At 45.3% G+C, this 17,520-nt stretch overlaps 2 protein-coding genes across 2 annotated transcripts in view; one reads left to right on the forward strand and one right to left on the reverse strand.

Moving 5' to 3' along the window:
* Positions 1 to 7,955: 7,955 nt before the first annotated feature.
* On the reverse strand, positions 7,956 to 14,130 carry GSTO1 (glutathione S-transferase omega 1). The gene is made up of 6 exons (XM_032116039.1): positions 14,014 to 14,130; positions 13,821 to 13,929; positions 12,056 to 12,278; positions 10,967 to 11,068; positions 8,746 to 8,852; positions 7,956 to 8,494 (listed from the first exon to the last, which is right to left on the reverse strand). The coding sequence occupies exons 1-6, from the start codon at positions 14,045 to 14,047 to the stop codon at positions 8,341 to 8,343; spliced, it is 729 nt and encodes a 242-aa protein (XP_031971930.1). The 5' UTR covers positions 14,048 to 14,130; the 3' UTR covers positions 7,956 to 8,340.
* Positions 14,131 to 16,611: 2,481 nt separating this feature from the next.
* Positions 16,612 to 17,520, forward strand: part of CFAP43 (cilia and flagella associated protein 43) — a 43,298-nt gene continuing 42,389 nt past the window's right edge. Inside the window, exon 1 of the mRNA XM_032116043.1 lies at positions 16,612 to 16,727. Coding sequence (XP_031971934.1) covers positions 16,684 to 16,727 — 44 coding nt within the window. The 5' untranslated portion in view covers positions 16,612 to 16,683. The remainder of the gene's footprint in view (positions 16,728 to 17,520) is intronic.

Consider the following 17,520-nt stretch of genomic DNA (forward strand, 5'->3'; position numbering starts at 1 on the left):
AAGTCTCTTTTGTTTCTAGTTCCCTGCAAAGTGTTTCTAAGAGAGCAGAAGGAAGGAGTGGGGATATTTCCAGTGTGATCCTAGCACAGTGAACTCAGCAGCAAGAATCCCTGTAGAAATTATTCCAGAATAAACTGCAATATGAACATAAAGTGGGATAGCTATTCCAGAGTAATGCCAGGGATGTCATTCTTCTTGAGAATATGAACCCACAGAAAATCAAAGTAATTATTCTGAATATGTCTGCTTAAAAACACCCTTTTGTGGCAAGCCCTAAATAATGCTGATGTTGCCCTTATGGACTGAACAAGAAATGTCCTAAATTTCCAGTTCAGCCAGAGGAATCCTCTTTACCTGCTTGTTTTATGGGTATCCACAACCAAGTTCAGCAACCACCCACCACCACTTAGCCCCCTGCTTCACCCCTTTGCCTGGTTTAAGGGAATGGCACCTCCTTGTTAATATTCTAATATGCTCTGGCTCTGGAAGCACACCCAGGGCTAGTTATTAATTCATATAATAAAAGCACTGCTGTTTCCTTGGCAAAATGTCTCCCAGCCCCACAGAATGCCCTCCACATCTTTAATAACTCTGCCTTCCAGAGGGCTCACTGGGGCTGAATCAGCACTGAGCAGATCTGAGAATCCACTTAGCCAGAAGTTAGTTTCCCATGGTCAACCCCATACTGCTGGAAAGGGAATTCTGTAGCCCAGGATCATCAGCAGCCTTGGTTGGTGCAACTTTGTTGCAACAAAAAAAAAAAACCCCAAACCAAACAAAAATAAACCCATCCTGCTTCAAAGCTATCTGACAAGCTCAGCAACATTTTCTCCATTGAGCTCTTGATTTCCTACAGCATATTTTTTTCTTTGCCTCATTTACTGCTTCAGTGTTGCTGTGGAGCAGAAAGGGTAACATCACTATAAAATCCTTTTTCAGAAGGGCAATTGGCAGGTTTTTGGCCCATGCCATGACCACTATTGCAGTATTATCTGTTACAGAGTAAGCAGAGCAGAGAGGGAAAGTCACCCCCTAGAGATTGGGTTTTAGCTTCAAAATTTATCTAATGACTTTTTACCACTCATGGGATAGCTGTAAGCAAAGACACAATCTCTATTTCAAGTAGGCAGAAATACCTGTGCTGTAAAAGGGGAAAAAAAAAAAAAAAGCAACCTCAGACGATATGGCAACTCACAAGCATGCTGACATGAATTTGGTAAGGCACCACCAGGGATCAAACTGGTAACACTGGTCTCGGTGTGATACTGCTCAGGATTTGCCCACGTATTGAGAATGTTCCATCCACTCTGCTCAACTCTGCATTAGGGTTTGTTGCTTGCAGGACCAAAAGATAACACAGGTCTGTCCCCAAGCACCACTGGCACAGATTTTAACTTGTATTTAACTGGATTCTATTTGTTTGGGAAAAGGAGGTCTCAAGGTGTTGAGTCATTGGGTCCAACCAAATGTGAGCTGTCGCATCTCTTCCAAGTAAAATTCCAGGCAGTCCTGTCTTTTTCTGAAATGATAAATTCCTTATGGCAACATAAACTAGGTTATTTTTAGCCAGTCTCCTATGCAGTCAGTGTGTTCACACACATGGGCTGGGGAGAAAGAGGGCCTATGCTTTCATCTCCTACCAAGTAGCTTCTGAACCCTTCAAACAATTTTCACTAGATTCGACAGAGCTCAGAAATAACTCTGATAATCTTTAAGCAAGCAGGCAAATGGATAGGAGACAATGGATAGGAGACTCTCATAATGCTGCAAAAGCACAAAAGATGTACTTTGAATGTTCCCAGTGCAGTGAAAGGTAGTAGGTACTCATGTCGTCTTTGACCTGAAGAAATAAGCTGTGAGAAAGTGCAGAGCTGTGTTACTGCTTCTGCTACTCTCAAAATGATCCACCCAGCTTTGCAGCAGAGACTTAAGGGAAGATGGCTGCAAACAGATATTCCCATCATATCTATTGGACCAGTCTGGTCTCAAAACAGAAATCTGAACAAGCCCCTGCTGTGGATCAATTAATGTTACAGTGCTTTCAAGAAACTTCATTTTCCAGTTATGTTACATTTAAGAGTGTCATCTGAGACTCCTCAGCTGCTGGAAGTAAAATCTCTGGCTACAGAGGCAGAGAACAAAACTTCTCAGTCATTATTCAAAGGCAGCACCTCTGCAAATAAAGGCTCTGAGTTTACAAATAATTATAAATCTGTCTAGCTAAAACCAGAGCTCACCCAGAATGTTAGAGAAAGGAGAAAAAAAAAGGTATTAGCTTTATTGATCCACTTTGAGGGGGAAGCACAGAAGGTGCTGAGCTGAAACATTTAAATACAGCCTGTTCAGATATGTGAGTGCCTGTAAAATGTCTGTCTGTGGCACTGGGTTAAAAAATGTGCCCCCCCCCCCCCCCCCCCCCCAAATAAAACCAATGAAGGTCTTGAAGGTGTCTTAGGCACTCAGCAGGAACAAGAGTCTATTTTAGACATGAAACTATCTTCAAATCCACTAGTGGGCCCATAGCCACTAACACCCTCAACTCAAAGACTTAGTCATGTAAGGAAACAAGATTAAATTTCTGTCTGTACTGTTCTACTTTCCAGAAGAGTCATGACACAATGCCACTGGAAGTGCTATTAGGCACCCTTCTGCAGACAATCTAACATTCAGGATCCAACACAGTGCAATACAGGCCCAGGGGGCAGAGCTAGGACCGGGATCAGTAACCACAGTGCACAGCCTGACTCATCAGTCACTTCACCTCCCCAGGTGCGCCACGGCAGAAATCCATTCCATGGCTCCCAACCTTCAGCCTTGCTCTCTAGCCCTCTGCTGGGAATCAGACAGCACAGAGGGATTTCCCAAATCCTCAGGGAGATGTTAGCAAGCTAGATACCATGTGCCAGCTCACACCAGGCAGGGCAGGGCAGCCCTGGATGGTTCCTGTGCCTGTAAGCACAGATGATCCAGAGCAGCCCCTCCTGGCCTCCCTCACACGGGCGTTCCCACGGAACAGAGGTGTTCTGCACTCACAGCAGGATATTCCTGCCAGTTCAGTTCACTTTCAGGGCTATCACATCATGTCAGTATTACAAACCTCCTGTATGCAAAACGAGGGAAAAGCAAGGTTTGTCCACATGCAGCTTTCTACCATTAGCCCCACACTGACTCCCCTGCCAGAGCCGCACCTGGCAAAGCTTTGGAAGTGAAAGGTTTGATCCAGAGCAGAGATACACCAGGACAAAACAGCCAAGGCACATAAAGCATATGGAGAGGAACTGAGGCACCTAATCTGTGGGCTTGAATACACAGGTTATATCAGAGCTGTCATCCCACAAAGACAAACAGCTGATTAATCACCATGCCTTAATTACTACAAGTAAGAGGAGACAAACTCTGCTTCCAAGCCTGAACAACCACAGAAAAGAGCTCTGTGATGAATGTATAGGGGAAAAAAAACAACCACACTCCAACCTGTGGATTGGCCCAAAGCACATGCTTGTTGAGAGCTCCCTTCTGAGGATGGTTTGAGTAGCAGGAGGAAAGGCACAAAAGCATCCTTTGGTGTAGCAGGAATGCTGCAGAGAGCTGCAGGAAGGACAGTATTAAGTCATAATGCCTCCATTGGTCCTCATTGATTCTTCAGGCATTCTGAAGCTGGCAGCTTTTTTCCTCCTTTTTTCTCAGCCCTCCTATGCTTTTGCTGTGCAGTCACATAGGTGACTCATGCAAATGGTTTGCAGTTTACAGGAAACACTGTCTGTTCCCTACCCAGCTTGTGGCTGTTCAGTGCCCCTATTCCTGGCTCCCTTTCCCCTGGGGAGATAGCTTTTTCCATTGGCTTTGCCAAGGGTGGTGTTTCTAAGAAACAAACCTGCAGCACATACTGCAGTTCTCACAAGCTGCTTCCTGCTCACCAAGAGATGCTGTGAGAGGCACAGAACAGGCTCCATACATCAGCCCCCTTCGTACCAGCTGCATTCTCACTCCCTCCTGGACTCAGATACAGTGTTATTGCAGACTGCTAAACAGCTGTCACACTCCACCCCAAGCACAGCTGCATCTCACTGACAAGTTTTGAAACTCCTGTTTTAGTAAATCGAAGTGTTGTAGAAGGAGAAAAATACTAATGACATCATGTGGCATCATTACTTCACTGAGATAAATCAGCAACTGCCATCCCTGTTGGCTTTGGACCAGCACTAGAAAAGACTGTTTCCATCTTACAGAAAATAGGAGTGATTTCATAGAATTGCACCTGACCCCATGACTTTAAAGAGACTGCATTTTCATGAGCTGCTCCCAAGTGAAATCTGTGGCCAAGGAACAGTGGTGAAATAATCAGGCTACTCGTAAAGAGAGGAGAGAGGATAAGAAACAGGCAGTTCTCAAACCCTGCTAATGCAGGGGAACATTACAGATGCCACAACAGTGGAAAACTGGGGAGAGCAGTCCCAGGACATGTAACACTGTGCCAACACAGCCAGGCCTGTCTGGTGAGCAGGACAGACAGCTGCTAAATGAAGCATGGCAAGAAGCTGAGATTAAGTGAAACACAGCAAGAAGTTGAGATTTCCTTTTTCTTTTTGATTGATTAGAAAAAGCCAACAAATCCACAGGCATCTGTGTGGGCTTGACTCAGGTGTTCCAGGTGTCTGTAGTACATGATTTTTGAGAATTTTCAAACCAGTATCTCCAGTTACTACTACTTTCAGCACAAGAACCACTGGCCCTTTTAATACCTCCCTAGACAGCAACTTCTCAACAATTTCCCCACGGAAGGGCCTTCTGTTATAGCCACAGTCCTATTCACCCAAATTCCCACTCAACTTACCCAGCACTCGGATCTGAGAACCTAGGATCCCCATTCCTTCCTCCTATCTTGGCTCCCTTCTACCTTTCTCTTGGCTTCAATATAAGGGATCCTAAAATTATAATGAAAAAACACCAGATGTCCTGGGTTGCAGTGTATTCTATTACCATCCTCATGAGCTGTTGAAATCAGGAGGGGCAGTATTTCCTTGCCTCCTCCCCCCAGACTATCTTCTGTTAATGGCCCATCAATGCCTTGCCACATGACTCATAGATAACTCCCTCCAGACCATCTTCTGTTAATGAGCCTAATCAACACTTGGGCTCGTGACTCATTACCCCATTGTGAGATGCTCCACCCAGAGGGAGCAACCAAGCATCCCATCGTGGATATAATCTGAGACTCTGAACACCAGAGACAACCTTTCCACTGGATTTCCAGAGGACAGGAGCTACACAGCCACCACTGGACCTTCTGAGGAAGAGCAGCCTTTTTTTCTACAGGATCACTGCTTCAGAGAACTGCAGCCACCATTCTACCAGACTGTTACCACCACCCTGACTAACAGGGTGTCAGGCTGTATCTTGACTCTGTCAGTTTGAACCAGTGTTTTCTTTTAGTTTTTCCTTTTCTTTAATTTCCCTATTAAATTGTTATTCTGACTTGGTACCTCCCACTGGTTTGTTTTCAAACTAGTACACTGGACCACATCTTGTAAGAGGGTACCAAACATCTCAAGGACATCAGTAAAGATACAAGGACATGCTACAAATGCAGGACAGAACAAGGCCCAATGCCTTGCTAACCTGAAGTATCTCTCAGTGAGTACTAAACTCACTATTTTTATAAGACAGACTCTGTCCTTGTTTGCTTGACGTTGAATTTGTCTTTTTTAACCTGTGCTAGTAGCAGTTATATTTCGTGGCACAATAACAGGAAAGAAACAAAGAAACAAAAACCCCCTCTTTTTTAGAAAGCAAGAGCACTAACAATTTTCAAGGGCAAAACATGGAGCAGAAGATGAGTAAATACCATACTTACTGGACTATCTAATCCACAGGTTTTAAGGAGAGCTCTGACCAAAGGGAAGAGCTGTTCATCTGCTTGATCCTTTCCTTACCAGCTTCCATCTTTCTCTTCTGTTGACCAAAACTGAAAATGCAAATGTCTCCTTTACGCCCATTCACCCTGAAAGGAAAGAGCCAGTCCATTCCACATAACTTGTCTTTTCCTTTCAAGACTGGGCCAGTATTGCATATTCATTACCACATTAAAAACACTTTGCCTGAGGCCTGCATTTCTTGCTGCGCTGAATTGAGTTCAAGACCCCAGCTGTTTGCCTGGGGATTTAGAACACAGATATTTAATACTAAATTATAAGGCAGAATATTTCATTTTACTTTCTTTTTTTTCTGAAGTAGGACATTTATAATGGTACACTATAGCCACTAAATAAAGATGGGGAGAGCATTTCTTTCTGTTCAGATAACACAATCACTGGGTTACTGCAGTCTGGCTGGAGCCAGTTCAGTTTTTGGATGCTGATCTCTATTCTTAACCTATTATTGGATCTCCCTAATGTCACATTTCCCACAACAGTCAAATAACACACTGGAGCAAACTGTAACATATTTCTAGCACTATCCTAACAGCTTTTAACAAGCCCTACACAAAGCAGAGCTGCTAATAAAACCAAAATGCTCTGCAGATAATTCTTGGAGATTTGCCACCAAGATCCCACCAACACTGCTTCAGAGACATTGGCTTCATAAAGCTCAAACCCTGCTTTCATCTAATGAAAGGGCCCAGATCCACCAGATCCACATCCTGACAATACTTCACAGCTCTAGGCTTCCTCTGGGTCCTGTACTGACGATCTACAAAACGTGTAGCATCACATCCCGACTGGATTTTTTTTTAAAAAACTACAGTATTTTGGAAGGAACAGCAGCATAATTATTATTTCTCTAAGTAGTGCCAGATGTGTTTAAAAGCCACAAAGATAAACAGGAGGGGGAAAGCTGCATAGTTTGAATTAAAGCTAGTAAGAGCATAAACAAGCCCCTCCAATAGCCACAGGCTAAATGACCAAGTTCCCGCTCATTATTTTTCCTCATCAAATCTCTCTTTCCTACTTGAAGTTGCATGAGCATGCACTGCCTCAGCAGAACATGTTACAGGAAAAAGATCAGGCCACTTTTCCTCCAGAAAAGCTCCAAGACTCCCAGTGCCTCAATTACAATGAAACCCATGAACCACCATATTCTGCTATGCTACCTCACCTCACTGCAGTGGGAGGCAGATAGGAACAGTCTTGGATCTCTCATGACAACCACCTCAGCCCCATGGGAACCACAGCCCTGCCCTTGGACATGCTGCTTTGCCTTATTTCTTCCTGTGTGCTAGTTTTTATGGCTAGTTTGGGCAGCTAGTGGTCTGACAGACATATACAGCTGAGCAACATCAGAATGAGTCATAGATGTGGACAGGAAAAAAGAAAAGGAAAAACAGAAGAGGAAGAAGTTTTCCCTGTGACTGCTTGTGATTCAAATAATCTTGTCCTCACTCTGCTATACTAACATAGAGGAGATGTTCAGCTGAAAAGCTCTGATCCTGCCACTTAGCTGATGAAACGAGTATCTTTCCTTCATCAGCAGCAAGACATCACCAGCATAATGTTCTGACTAAACTCCTTTTACTTGTTTTCTAATTTCACCTACACCTTGACAAACAGAGCAATGCTTTAAATTCTGAGAATAGAAAATAAATGTCCTTCTGCTCAGGATATGGTTTCTGTTGGCTTTACTCCTTACTCCAGCCTTTAGATTAGAACCTACAAAAAACACAACACTACTTTGGAAGGGCAGAGGAGGATTACAACCTAGCATATCTAACTGAAACTGGAAGCCCTTACTAGATGGTTCCTGCAAACATGACTTCAGCAGGGGTAGATGGGCAGGTCTGCAAAGTCAGTGTTTTGGCAGTAGAGCTGTCTGAAGAGACCAACCAGTTTGCACTAGGAATCACATTTTAACTTCACAAGCCACACTATCTGTTGTAGCCTTTACAGTGCACTGCTCCTCTCTCTCTGTACAACCAGTCCAGTGACTAATAGCTGCCCAGAAACAGGAAGGAAAAACTGTTTGAAGACAACATTGTTTGCTTTTTATTCATTTTCAAGAAACCAGTATTACAATTTTTAAATCAGGTAACAGCATCAGTTCAGGGACTGCCCACTGCCATGCCTACCAAGAGCCCAGAGATTACAGACCATCACCTCTGAGTAGAGAAGTTTTCCTTTATGCAATATTCATGGCCAACAATGACTTTCCATCTCCTTCTTGAAGCCAGCACATCCTTCTCGTGACAGGAAGGAGAGGAGTTCACAGAAGGTTTCTCAGCCTTTTCAGCACTGATTTATTCCCCATTATGAAATGCAACCACAGCAGAGCCCCCAGCAAATTACACTGACTTCCCACACTGAAAAACAGCACTGACACTTCAGCCAGCATGTGCCTACTGGCACCTCAGAGCCCATAATCACATGCCTCAGGGCTGTTCTTCAAATACAGCTGGAGGTAGTTTTTGAATGTCTGCGGGTCAGTTATTGTAGCCTTGACAGCAGGGTCCTCCTTCATGGCCTCCACCCAGCGTTGGAGCTTTGGGGCGTGATTCAAAGAGCTACAGGAAAAAGGAAGGGACTGAGTAATGCAAATGGAAAATCTGGAGGGCATCAAGGAAACAGAACAGCTTGAACAGTTCCATTTTACTACTTTCTCTGTCCCAGTTAGAGCAGGATGCTTCCCCCAAACTGCAACACAATACAAACTTTCTTCAGCAGCCCCCAAGAGTGGCCCATTGCTGCAGTGTACACAAGGAATATTAACACTGAGGCACTTCAGAACACACCAGAAGCCAGGCAAGGTACTCACTCCTTCAGCTGGAATGCTTCCAGACGTTCAAACCACGGCCAGATCATGTAGTCAACCATTGAGACTGAGTCCCCACCATAAAATACCGTGTTGCGTTTGGACAGAACCTGTGAAGGGTGAGAGATGTCAGTTGCCCCTGAAGGAAAAGTGCAGCAGAACACTACACAAAACCCCTACTTCCTAGTGGAAGGCAGGCACACTACAGGGATCAGTGAGCAAATGAAGGAGATACAGTATATTTCTCTTGTGCATGCAGTATTAGCAGAGTTGGATCTAGTCAGTATAGTTAAGCTTAATACTACAGCTGCTATTTCATAAACTAAGCCCAGCTCTTCTCCAGAGGTTCAAAAACTGCCACAAAATATTAATCACTAGCAAGCTGCAGCATGTGCACAAAGAGCAGGTTAGCTCAGAATATGTTTGTGATTTCTTGTGTGTCATAAAGCATTAATGGCACAGACTAATCGAACACAACAGCACACATGCATTTCTTGAGCAACAAATCCAGTTAAATTTATCATCCTGGTAAATTAGAGCACCATTTTAGCAGGGACTCTTTTGCCATGGCAGCTGAGGCCACGTGATGTCAGGGAAGTACTTCTAACATTACATCTCAAACTGCATTTGATTCCAGGTGTAAAGGCAACAGGAAGCAAGTGTAACTTACACCAGAAAGAGATCCTCCTCACAGCTCAGCACGGAAAGCAGGGCCACAAAGAATGCAGCAAGTTCTCCTGTTACACTTATGATTCTGATGCATTTTTAAGTGCCATGGTCATCCAAGTTTAATATCCTTTAAGGACCCTCCAGAGCTTGGTATCTTCTTTAATTACACTAGTGCCTCTGTTTTCACACACCTGGGTGTTTTATAGGTGGAACTCAAGAGACCTTACAAATCTTGGTCTGTTTGGACACACACCATTCTATACACTCATGCGGCATTTATTCCCTGTCCACAACCCCCATGATCTAGCAGAAATTTTAAAGAAGCCCTTTGGGAAGTACTGAGCTATTTGAGCTCCCAGGCAGAACACAACCAGCAGCTGCACAGGACAGAGACAGGAACACAGCCCCCTCTGTCGGGCAGCAGAAATCAAAATACAGAAGTGTTCCAAAGTACTTCCCCTCTGAAATATCTCTTGCAATACACTGAGGGAAGTTTGCATGGCTCTGTTTTGGCCTCCCATTCACAGACCATCAGCAGCTGCTGCAAAATCATTCAGGGTATAGTAAAATAGAGACACTGAAAGAACAGCAATTTATTTCACAGTATCAAGCAGGAAGAAGGTTAATACACCTGTATTTCATGGAAGTGAAACAGACAACTTCCCCCAGGAACTCGTTATCTGCACTACTCCAGCCTCAGTCTGACCAGATGGACAAGACTACGCTGGAAACTGTGTTTTGGCAACCCAAGGGGAAGGGAAAGCAGAATGCACAGCACTGTTAGGAGAACTAGGAAAGTACTAAGAGGTTATTGGCAGCTTTGCACCAGAACAGAAATACTCTGGAAGAACTCTCCTTCACTGGTCCACCCAACAATTGTCTGTGGCTACTAAAGACAGAAGGAATGGGTTCGTGACAAAGGCAAGTCTGAGAGCTGTTCAGACTAGCCGAGAACCATTACTGACATGGACTGTCAAAGTAGCTAATACAGCATATCAAAGCCACCTGACACTTCCTGGAGCTCCACTGAAGTTGCATTACACCACCAGTAGCAGAACATAGTCCAGGGTTGGATTTCTACACGGGCCACATTACATTCTGCTTCCACCCACCCCCAAAGATAAACCCTAGAATGAAAAAGATTTTATGTCATCATCAAAGTGTCTGCACTGCTTTCAGCACAGATGCTCTTCCACAGCTCAGACTCTTCAGCCCTTGCTTTTAGTACATGCTTGTTGTGGTTAAGTTTCAACCTGCAATGCTGCAAGGTCTCCTTCACTTAAAGCAGAATAAAGATATTCAAGACAACTAGAATTCAAAAATCTCTACAAGTCTACACAGTCTTCATCATTAGATGAAGTTTAGTTTACCTACTTGAAATTTACTCTAATGGTGTCCTTGTGCATCCTAGGCTGGGGTAGTAAATTGAGAGATCATATCTTGTTGTAACTACCAACTAAATGAGAGATCCAGCTCCAAAGGCCATGGTATGAAAGGAAAAAAAGGAATCATATAAAGGCCGGCAATCTGCTCATTATCATGAAATAACTCTCACCTCTTCAAGTTTGCAAAACTTTTCAGCAATCTCTGCTTTCAGTGCCGTGGTGTCCTGTCCATCTTTGACTGCCAAAACATGCTTGAAAAGCAAGGATGTTATCTATACAAAGGAAAGTATAAAGTTTTTAATGCACCTAGTACAAGAATACAAGCAAGTCACTCAAAACTTAAAATGTTAACGTAGATGTTAAGATATCAAATGCAAGTTAAAGCTTAAAAGATTTGACTTTAAAGAGTTAAATAAAGTCCATTAATAAAAATCTATACTTCATAAAAGGCAAACAAAAGCCTAGAGGAAGAATGAATACAAATAGTAATGAATTTTAGTCTTGTAATATGAGAATAGTGAATAGAAGGGTGTTTCCCATCTGCACATTTTCTTTCTTGCAACATACTTCCCTGTAACTCTCTTCTCATCATGTCTGTTTAAAAAAGGCCTGTTGCAAATATATCTTCTCACTTAGCCCCTTCTTTGTCCACATCCCTTTGTCATCTTCTGTTGATTCCTCTCCTATCTCATATCCAAGCTGATTTCTTTCACTTCCTAGACTCCTCAAACCACATGCTAGTACAGAAAAGCTAATTCCAGTCAACCAGCTCCAACCACAAATGAGAGCCAAAACCAGCCTCCCTATACATGTTCCATGTTCACAGCCATCTCTTGTCCACAGTTTTAGGCTCTGTCAGGCACTCTCCTCATCCTGCATGCACACAGTACTTCCTACAGAAAGAATCAGAATAAAATACAGCAACTGTCACTTCCCAGGTCTCACATATTCAGCTGCTTTGGTCTACTAACCTTTGCTCTACTGTAGGATGCTCAAAACCCTACCTCAGTCATATAAACTTTCAGTAGCTTGGATGCCTTCCTGCATCCATCCTTGCACATAAATGCTGGGAGCAATTCAAAGACACAATGGTTTGTATGTGCTCACAGCAAAAGGCCCCAAATATCCCCTCTGCTTATTTAAATGCTCGTCCCAGACACAAGACCTGCCTTAAAGGATGAAAGCAGCATCAGTGACAGCTGCAGTTTTTGGTGCAATGGTGAAATCAGAAACGCAATTGCACTCTGCTCACACAGTACCTTTGAGAAGTCTTCCAAGAGCATCCTCTGACAGGCTCGCTCATATGGGTCTGAAGGCATCAGCTTCTTCCCTGGAAATGCTTCATCCAAATACTCACAAGTGATTGGGGACTCACAGATCAGCTGGCCCTTGCTGGTCTCCAGAACAGGAACCAGCCCAGCAGGGTTCTTCTCAAAGTACCACTCAGGTTTGTTCTTCAGATTGATGTTGATTACTTCATGGCTAAAAGAGTAAAAGAAACAAGACCCAGACAGGCTCAGTTCTGCTCCAGTCCACCCCACACCATGGTGAAACACAGTCACCTCATCAGTTCAATACTTGAGAGGCTCAACCCTCAAGCCCGTACTCCCGTTTTCTTTGAAGTTGTTTGCAGTACTAATCCTTTGACACAGAATTACTGCCACACTTCGCTGGAGAAAGCAAGCACAGACTTAAAATGAGTTGTTTGCAGACTGTATGCATGTCTTTCATTAGTTTAACAAGCACCCAACTATCAGATCAAGCAAAAAACAAAGATCAGAACTCAGCACACTTATCACATTTGAGTTCAAGGGCAGTCTAAGAAAGAAGCAGTTGATTCCAAATGAGCTACACCCCAATTAAGAAATGCATCTGAACCTTAACCTGCCCTTACACCAAAGAGTAAATCAGGAGAGCATCCTACCTACTTTTCTTCCCAACCTATGGCCTCACACAGAACAGGTGTTTATGGTAAAGGGAAATAGCTATTGATAAAAAAAAAGATACATGGGAAATATGTCTATATTGACAAACCATAAGTTTATGCTGAGTTATATGTGTGACCCCAGAAAATTCCTAGTAAGCCCGAAAGTCTGCTAAACACAGCTGAACCTTCAAAACAACTGAGAAGTTACCAGAAGGCAACTGTCACATCTAGGTAGCCATAAGACCCCTCCAAAATCACCATGCTACAACAAACCTCCCAGCTCCAAAATCAGTCCAAAGACACTAAATAAAAACAGAATTAAACGGACCCAGAAGTTTTACTGCATCTACTCTTAAAAAAAAAAAACAACAAAAAAAACATGTAAAAACCAAAATTAACTAATTTAACTCTCATCTTACTATCAAGAGACCTGTTAGCATTCCCTATTCCAACATGAACTCCCAGCCCTGTGTTGGTTAACAAACTGCTGGCAGGCCTTGGACTTGGAAGAACCAGAAAAAGATGGAAAAACAGTTACTTTTAATTTGTATACTAAGGGGGACATTAAACCTCATTGAAGAATGCTGAAATAACATATAAGAATGCTAAAATGACATGGCTATCTTGAAAAAGAAACAAACACTGAATTTCATTAACTTAGTACAGCAAGAGAACAAGACAATGTTACAGGAACTCAGTACATTCCTCTTTTAAAAAGGCCATTCACTCACTATTGTGTTTTGCTGGGCAGTGATACAACAGAAACACTGAATATTCGTAGCTTCCAGAATTTTCATGCCCACTCACATCAAAACCAAACAGAAGTATGTTATGTCTCTACTCACATTTGCCCAGGACAAGCTATGACAGGCAAGAATGATAAAAGAAAATCAGTTTGGGGTTTTTACTTCGGGCCTTTATGCAGCTGATTTCATACGCAGCCTACTTATTCAATCTTTAGAGCAAAATCACTCACAGAAACCTCAATCAGCTCGTTCAGGGATGTTTAATTTAGGAGAGAAAGGAAGCCCGGCCCGCCGCTGGCTCGGTGCGCGCCCTGGGCGCGGGGCGGTGCGGCGGGGCCGCGCGGAGCTCACCTGATGCCCTTGGCGCGGAGAACCAGGCGCGTTCGCTGCGCGTAGGGGCAGAAGCGCATGCTGTAGAGCCGGACCAGCCCCGCGGGCACGGGCCCCGGCGCCGCGCTGCCTGCGGGGAGAGCAGAGGGGCTGTCACCGCCGGCACTCACCGCCCGCCCCGCCTGCCCCCGCCGTGCAGCCCCGCGGCGCTTACCCTTGCCCAGACTGCGGGAGTGATCGCCCGACATGCCGGCACGACGCGATGGGCTCCGACCCGTGACTGCCGCTCCGCGCCGCCCGGCCCCAGCGCCGCCGGCACCGCCTCTCCTCTCCCGGCCTCCCTTCCCACCCTCTCGGCCCGGGGCAGCGCTGCTGCCCTCTGCTGACCGGGAGAGCTTGTCCGGTGGTCTGTCCGTGAGCTGACCGCCCTGCCCACCCAGCTGGGACAGGCACTGTTCAGCTGCTCTCGATGCTCTCCCTCTCTTCGTTTACAAATAACAGCACAACCACGTCTGGCACTCCCGTGGAAATAGGATACCCACGGCTGAACTCCATCCCACGGGCCAGGTGTATTTATAAGCAGTGCCTCCAGCAGCTGGTGAGGCACCAGGTTCCCCTCAGTGCTTCCTCCTGCATCATCTACCACCCTCCAAAACCCGATCCAACCTCACCTTGAGGGTAACGAGAAGGATTTCTCTCTCCTGCAGCTGTTCTGCTTCATGATGAAGACCCCAAGAGGAGACAACAACCCAAGAGACAAGTGGGCACAGCTGAAGTTAAATGTGACTTAATTACTACCATGCAGTCATAGAGGGATTCATGCTTGCTTCTGCAAACAGGATCTTTGTGAGAGCATCAGTGCATGCATAGAGCAAAATAAAGAGCCAAAGCACAGATTGAAGTCATCTCTGTCCCTTTGCTCCCTCTTCACTTGAGATTAGGGCACTTCCTTGCACCAGCTTTCCCTGGAGTATATAGTGGAAATGGAAGTGTTTTCCTCTTATGAGTTTCACACATTGACACAGTGTCCAGGTTAATCTCTGACCACAGAGGTGACATGATTCCCTTCCCGTGGCTCCACATAATCTTCAGGTTGGAGCTGTACATTAATAGGAAACAGCACGTTTGTAGGGACCAGTGGGCTGGCACAGCTCTTGCAAAGGGAGGGAAAATTCCAGCCTTCCCAGCAATGCACATTTCTCTGTCAAACCCCCAAGGCTAATAGCGTGTTCTCCAGTCTCATCAGTGGATCTGTGCTTGCACAGGGGGCAAGTTCTACCTGTGGAGACCTTTTGGTTTGGTTTTGTCACTGGAGTTGGGCCTCAGACACCAGATCACAAAGACCAATATTTTCTGTGGTGACCTCACCACCAGATAAACACCAAGATGGTCACTGTTAATATAACCATGGCTTTGACACCATTACCCATGGGAATGGAGGAACATGATTTTTGTTGAGTCACTGCTGCTTGATTATGTATGTATTAAACATGTCAGCAGACAAAGGGAATGGTAACTTGTTGCGCAAGTCTGCCATGCCCAAGGCAAACAGAACCTGTACACAAGGTGTTCTTTGCCAACAAAATAATTTCTCCTGCCATAAAAAACCAAACAACTGTGTTAGAGGACATAGTCCTCATTCCTCTAAGTACCTATCCTTAGGAAAGACTCAGCAAAATTTTGGGAGATGAAAATAGAGAAAAATAATTTGAAATTTCTCATAGCAGTTATGCAACACACAAGCAGTCTGCTAACTCACAGCCTGGAGACAGGATACAGGAACTCAAACAAACATCACAAGACCCACATGCTACAATATGCCCTCAGAAACACCAAAGAAAATAAACCCACTTCCTCATTCTCTCCTGGTGTTGCATGGCATGCAGAGTGCCTGTGGAGACAAGAGTTAAGGAACAGGCTTGTCCTCCTGCCTCTGGACAGGAATGCCGCTCTCCAGCACCAAGAGTGCACATCAGTACTGCACAACTGCACACCGCCACTGTGCAGGGAAATAACAGCAAGCGAACACAAGCAAGACACTGTAAGTAACAATCCTCCCTTTAGGAAAGAAAATCTATTTTTTAAACACTTGGAGGTTCCTACTGTGTTACCAGGCTAAAAGCCTCAAGTACAGAAGAAAATGCTACAGCTGTACTTTTCTTTCCCGAGGAAGACTTTCCCTCAGCTTACTCTGAAGCTTCAGGAGCTTTATCGTACACAATTCAGTAACAACTTCTGTACCTTACCGAAAAATCAAGTTTGGAAGAGACATTTAAGATCAAGCCCAACTGTCACCCCTAAGCCATTATCACTCAGCACCAAATCCGGGCCCCTCCTGAACACCTTTATGGATAATGACTCCAGAAAAACACAAGAGGCAATAGGAAAACAGATACAGCTGTCCTGGTAAGAGACGGGTAGATGACACTGGACCAGGTGCACGGCCACACAGGGTGACCAAGAGACAGAACCCACAGTCTCTCCCCCAAGGCTGGTGCACTCCTACACTTGATTCAGCACCTGCTTCCTAGACACAGCAGCAATAACCACCCAGGTTAAAGGCCACAGGTATCAGCGGCTCAGGGTCAGAACTACTCCATTTTATCAAAAATAAGCGCTCCTACAACGCCCCGAACCCTTCCAACTGCTCCAGATGGAAGCGGACACTACCAGCCTTTAAATACCCACCCGTGCTCATTGATTGGCTAGCGCAGGGGCGCGGGCCAATCAGCTGCGTGCTCGAGCCCGGCCAATGGCGGGTGCCGTTGCTGTTGCCAGGCCGCGGGGGTCCCGCGGCGGCGAGGTCGGCACTGAGGGCCCGGGCAGGGCGGGCTCCGGCACGGAGGGCCCCGCCACGGAGGGCCCCGCCACGGAGGGCCCCGGCATGGAGGGCCCCGCCCGCGCTGCTGAGGCCGCGCTGGAAGTGAGGTGGGGCGGCCGGCACAGCCCCCACACGCTCCTGAGCCCGGGTGGGGTGCGCGGTGGCCTGCGCTGTGCTCACCCCGCGGCGGCTCTGTGAATAGGGCGGTCAGGCAGGGAGAGGAAAGGAGGCTGCGCTGTCGGGATCTGTCAGGATAGCGCGGGGGGAGAGGGAAAGGAGCGTTCGCACGGGCACAGATCACAGAATCACAAATCAGTCGGGTTCAAGGGACCACATTGGGTCATCTGGTCCAACCTTCTTGCTCAGGCAGGGTCATCCCAGAGCGCGGTGCATGGGATTACATTCAGACGGTTCTGGAATAGCTCCAGTGATGGAGACTCCACAGCCTCTCTGGGAAACCTGTTCCAGTGCGTGGTCACTCGCACAATAAAGATGTTTTCTATCTATCTGTCTATCTGTCGATGTATCTGTCTGTCTGTCTGTGTATCTATCTATCTACTTCTATATATAACAGCCTGAACCCTTGTCCCCTTAGGATGTATAAGAATGATAAATTGCACTGTCACTCCATTAATTTATCCCTGCATACATGTTTCCTAGATTTCATTTTACCTCCACAAACAGAAGTTAGAAATACTTCATTTCCACTAATTTAGAGCTAGTGTTGGAGAAAAGCACAGAGCTAGTCCTGTAAACAGGTTCAGAGAGGTCTCATGTGCCATAGCACCTCATGCAACCTGTTCTTGTATGAAGGAAGGCCCAGAAAAACATTATGAGCTGAAATGTCTCCTCTGTTGCCATGGCATTCAGTTCATTTCCACAAGCACACTGTCAGTGCTC

This window comes from Corvus moneduloides, chromosome 8 (assembly GCF_009650955.1).
Source record: "Corvus moneduloides isolate bCorMon1 chromosome 8, bCorMon1.pri, whole genome shotgun sequence".
Taxonomy (NCBI): Eukaryota; Metazoa; Chordata; class Aves; order Passeriformes; family Corvidae; genus Corvus; species Corvus moneduloides.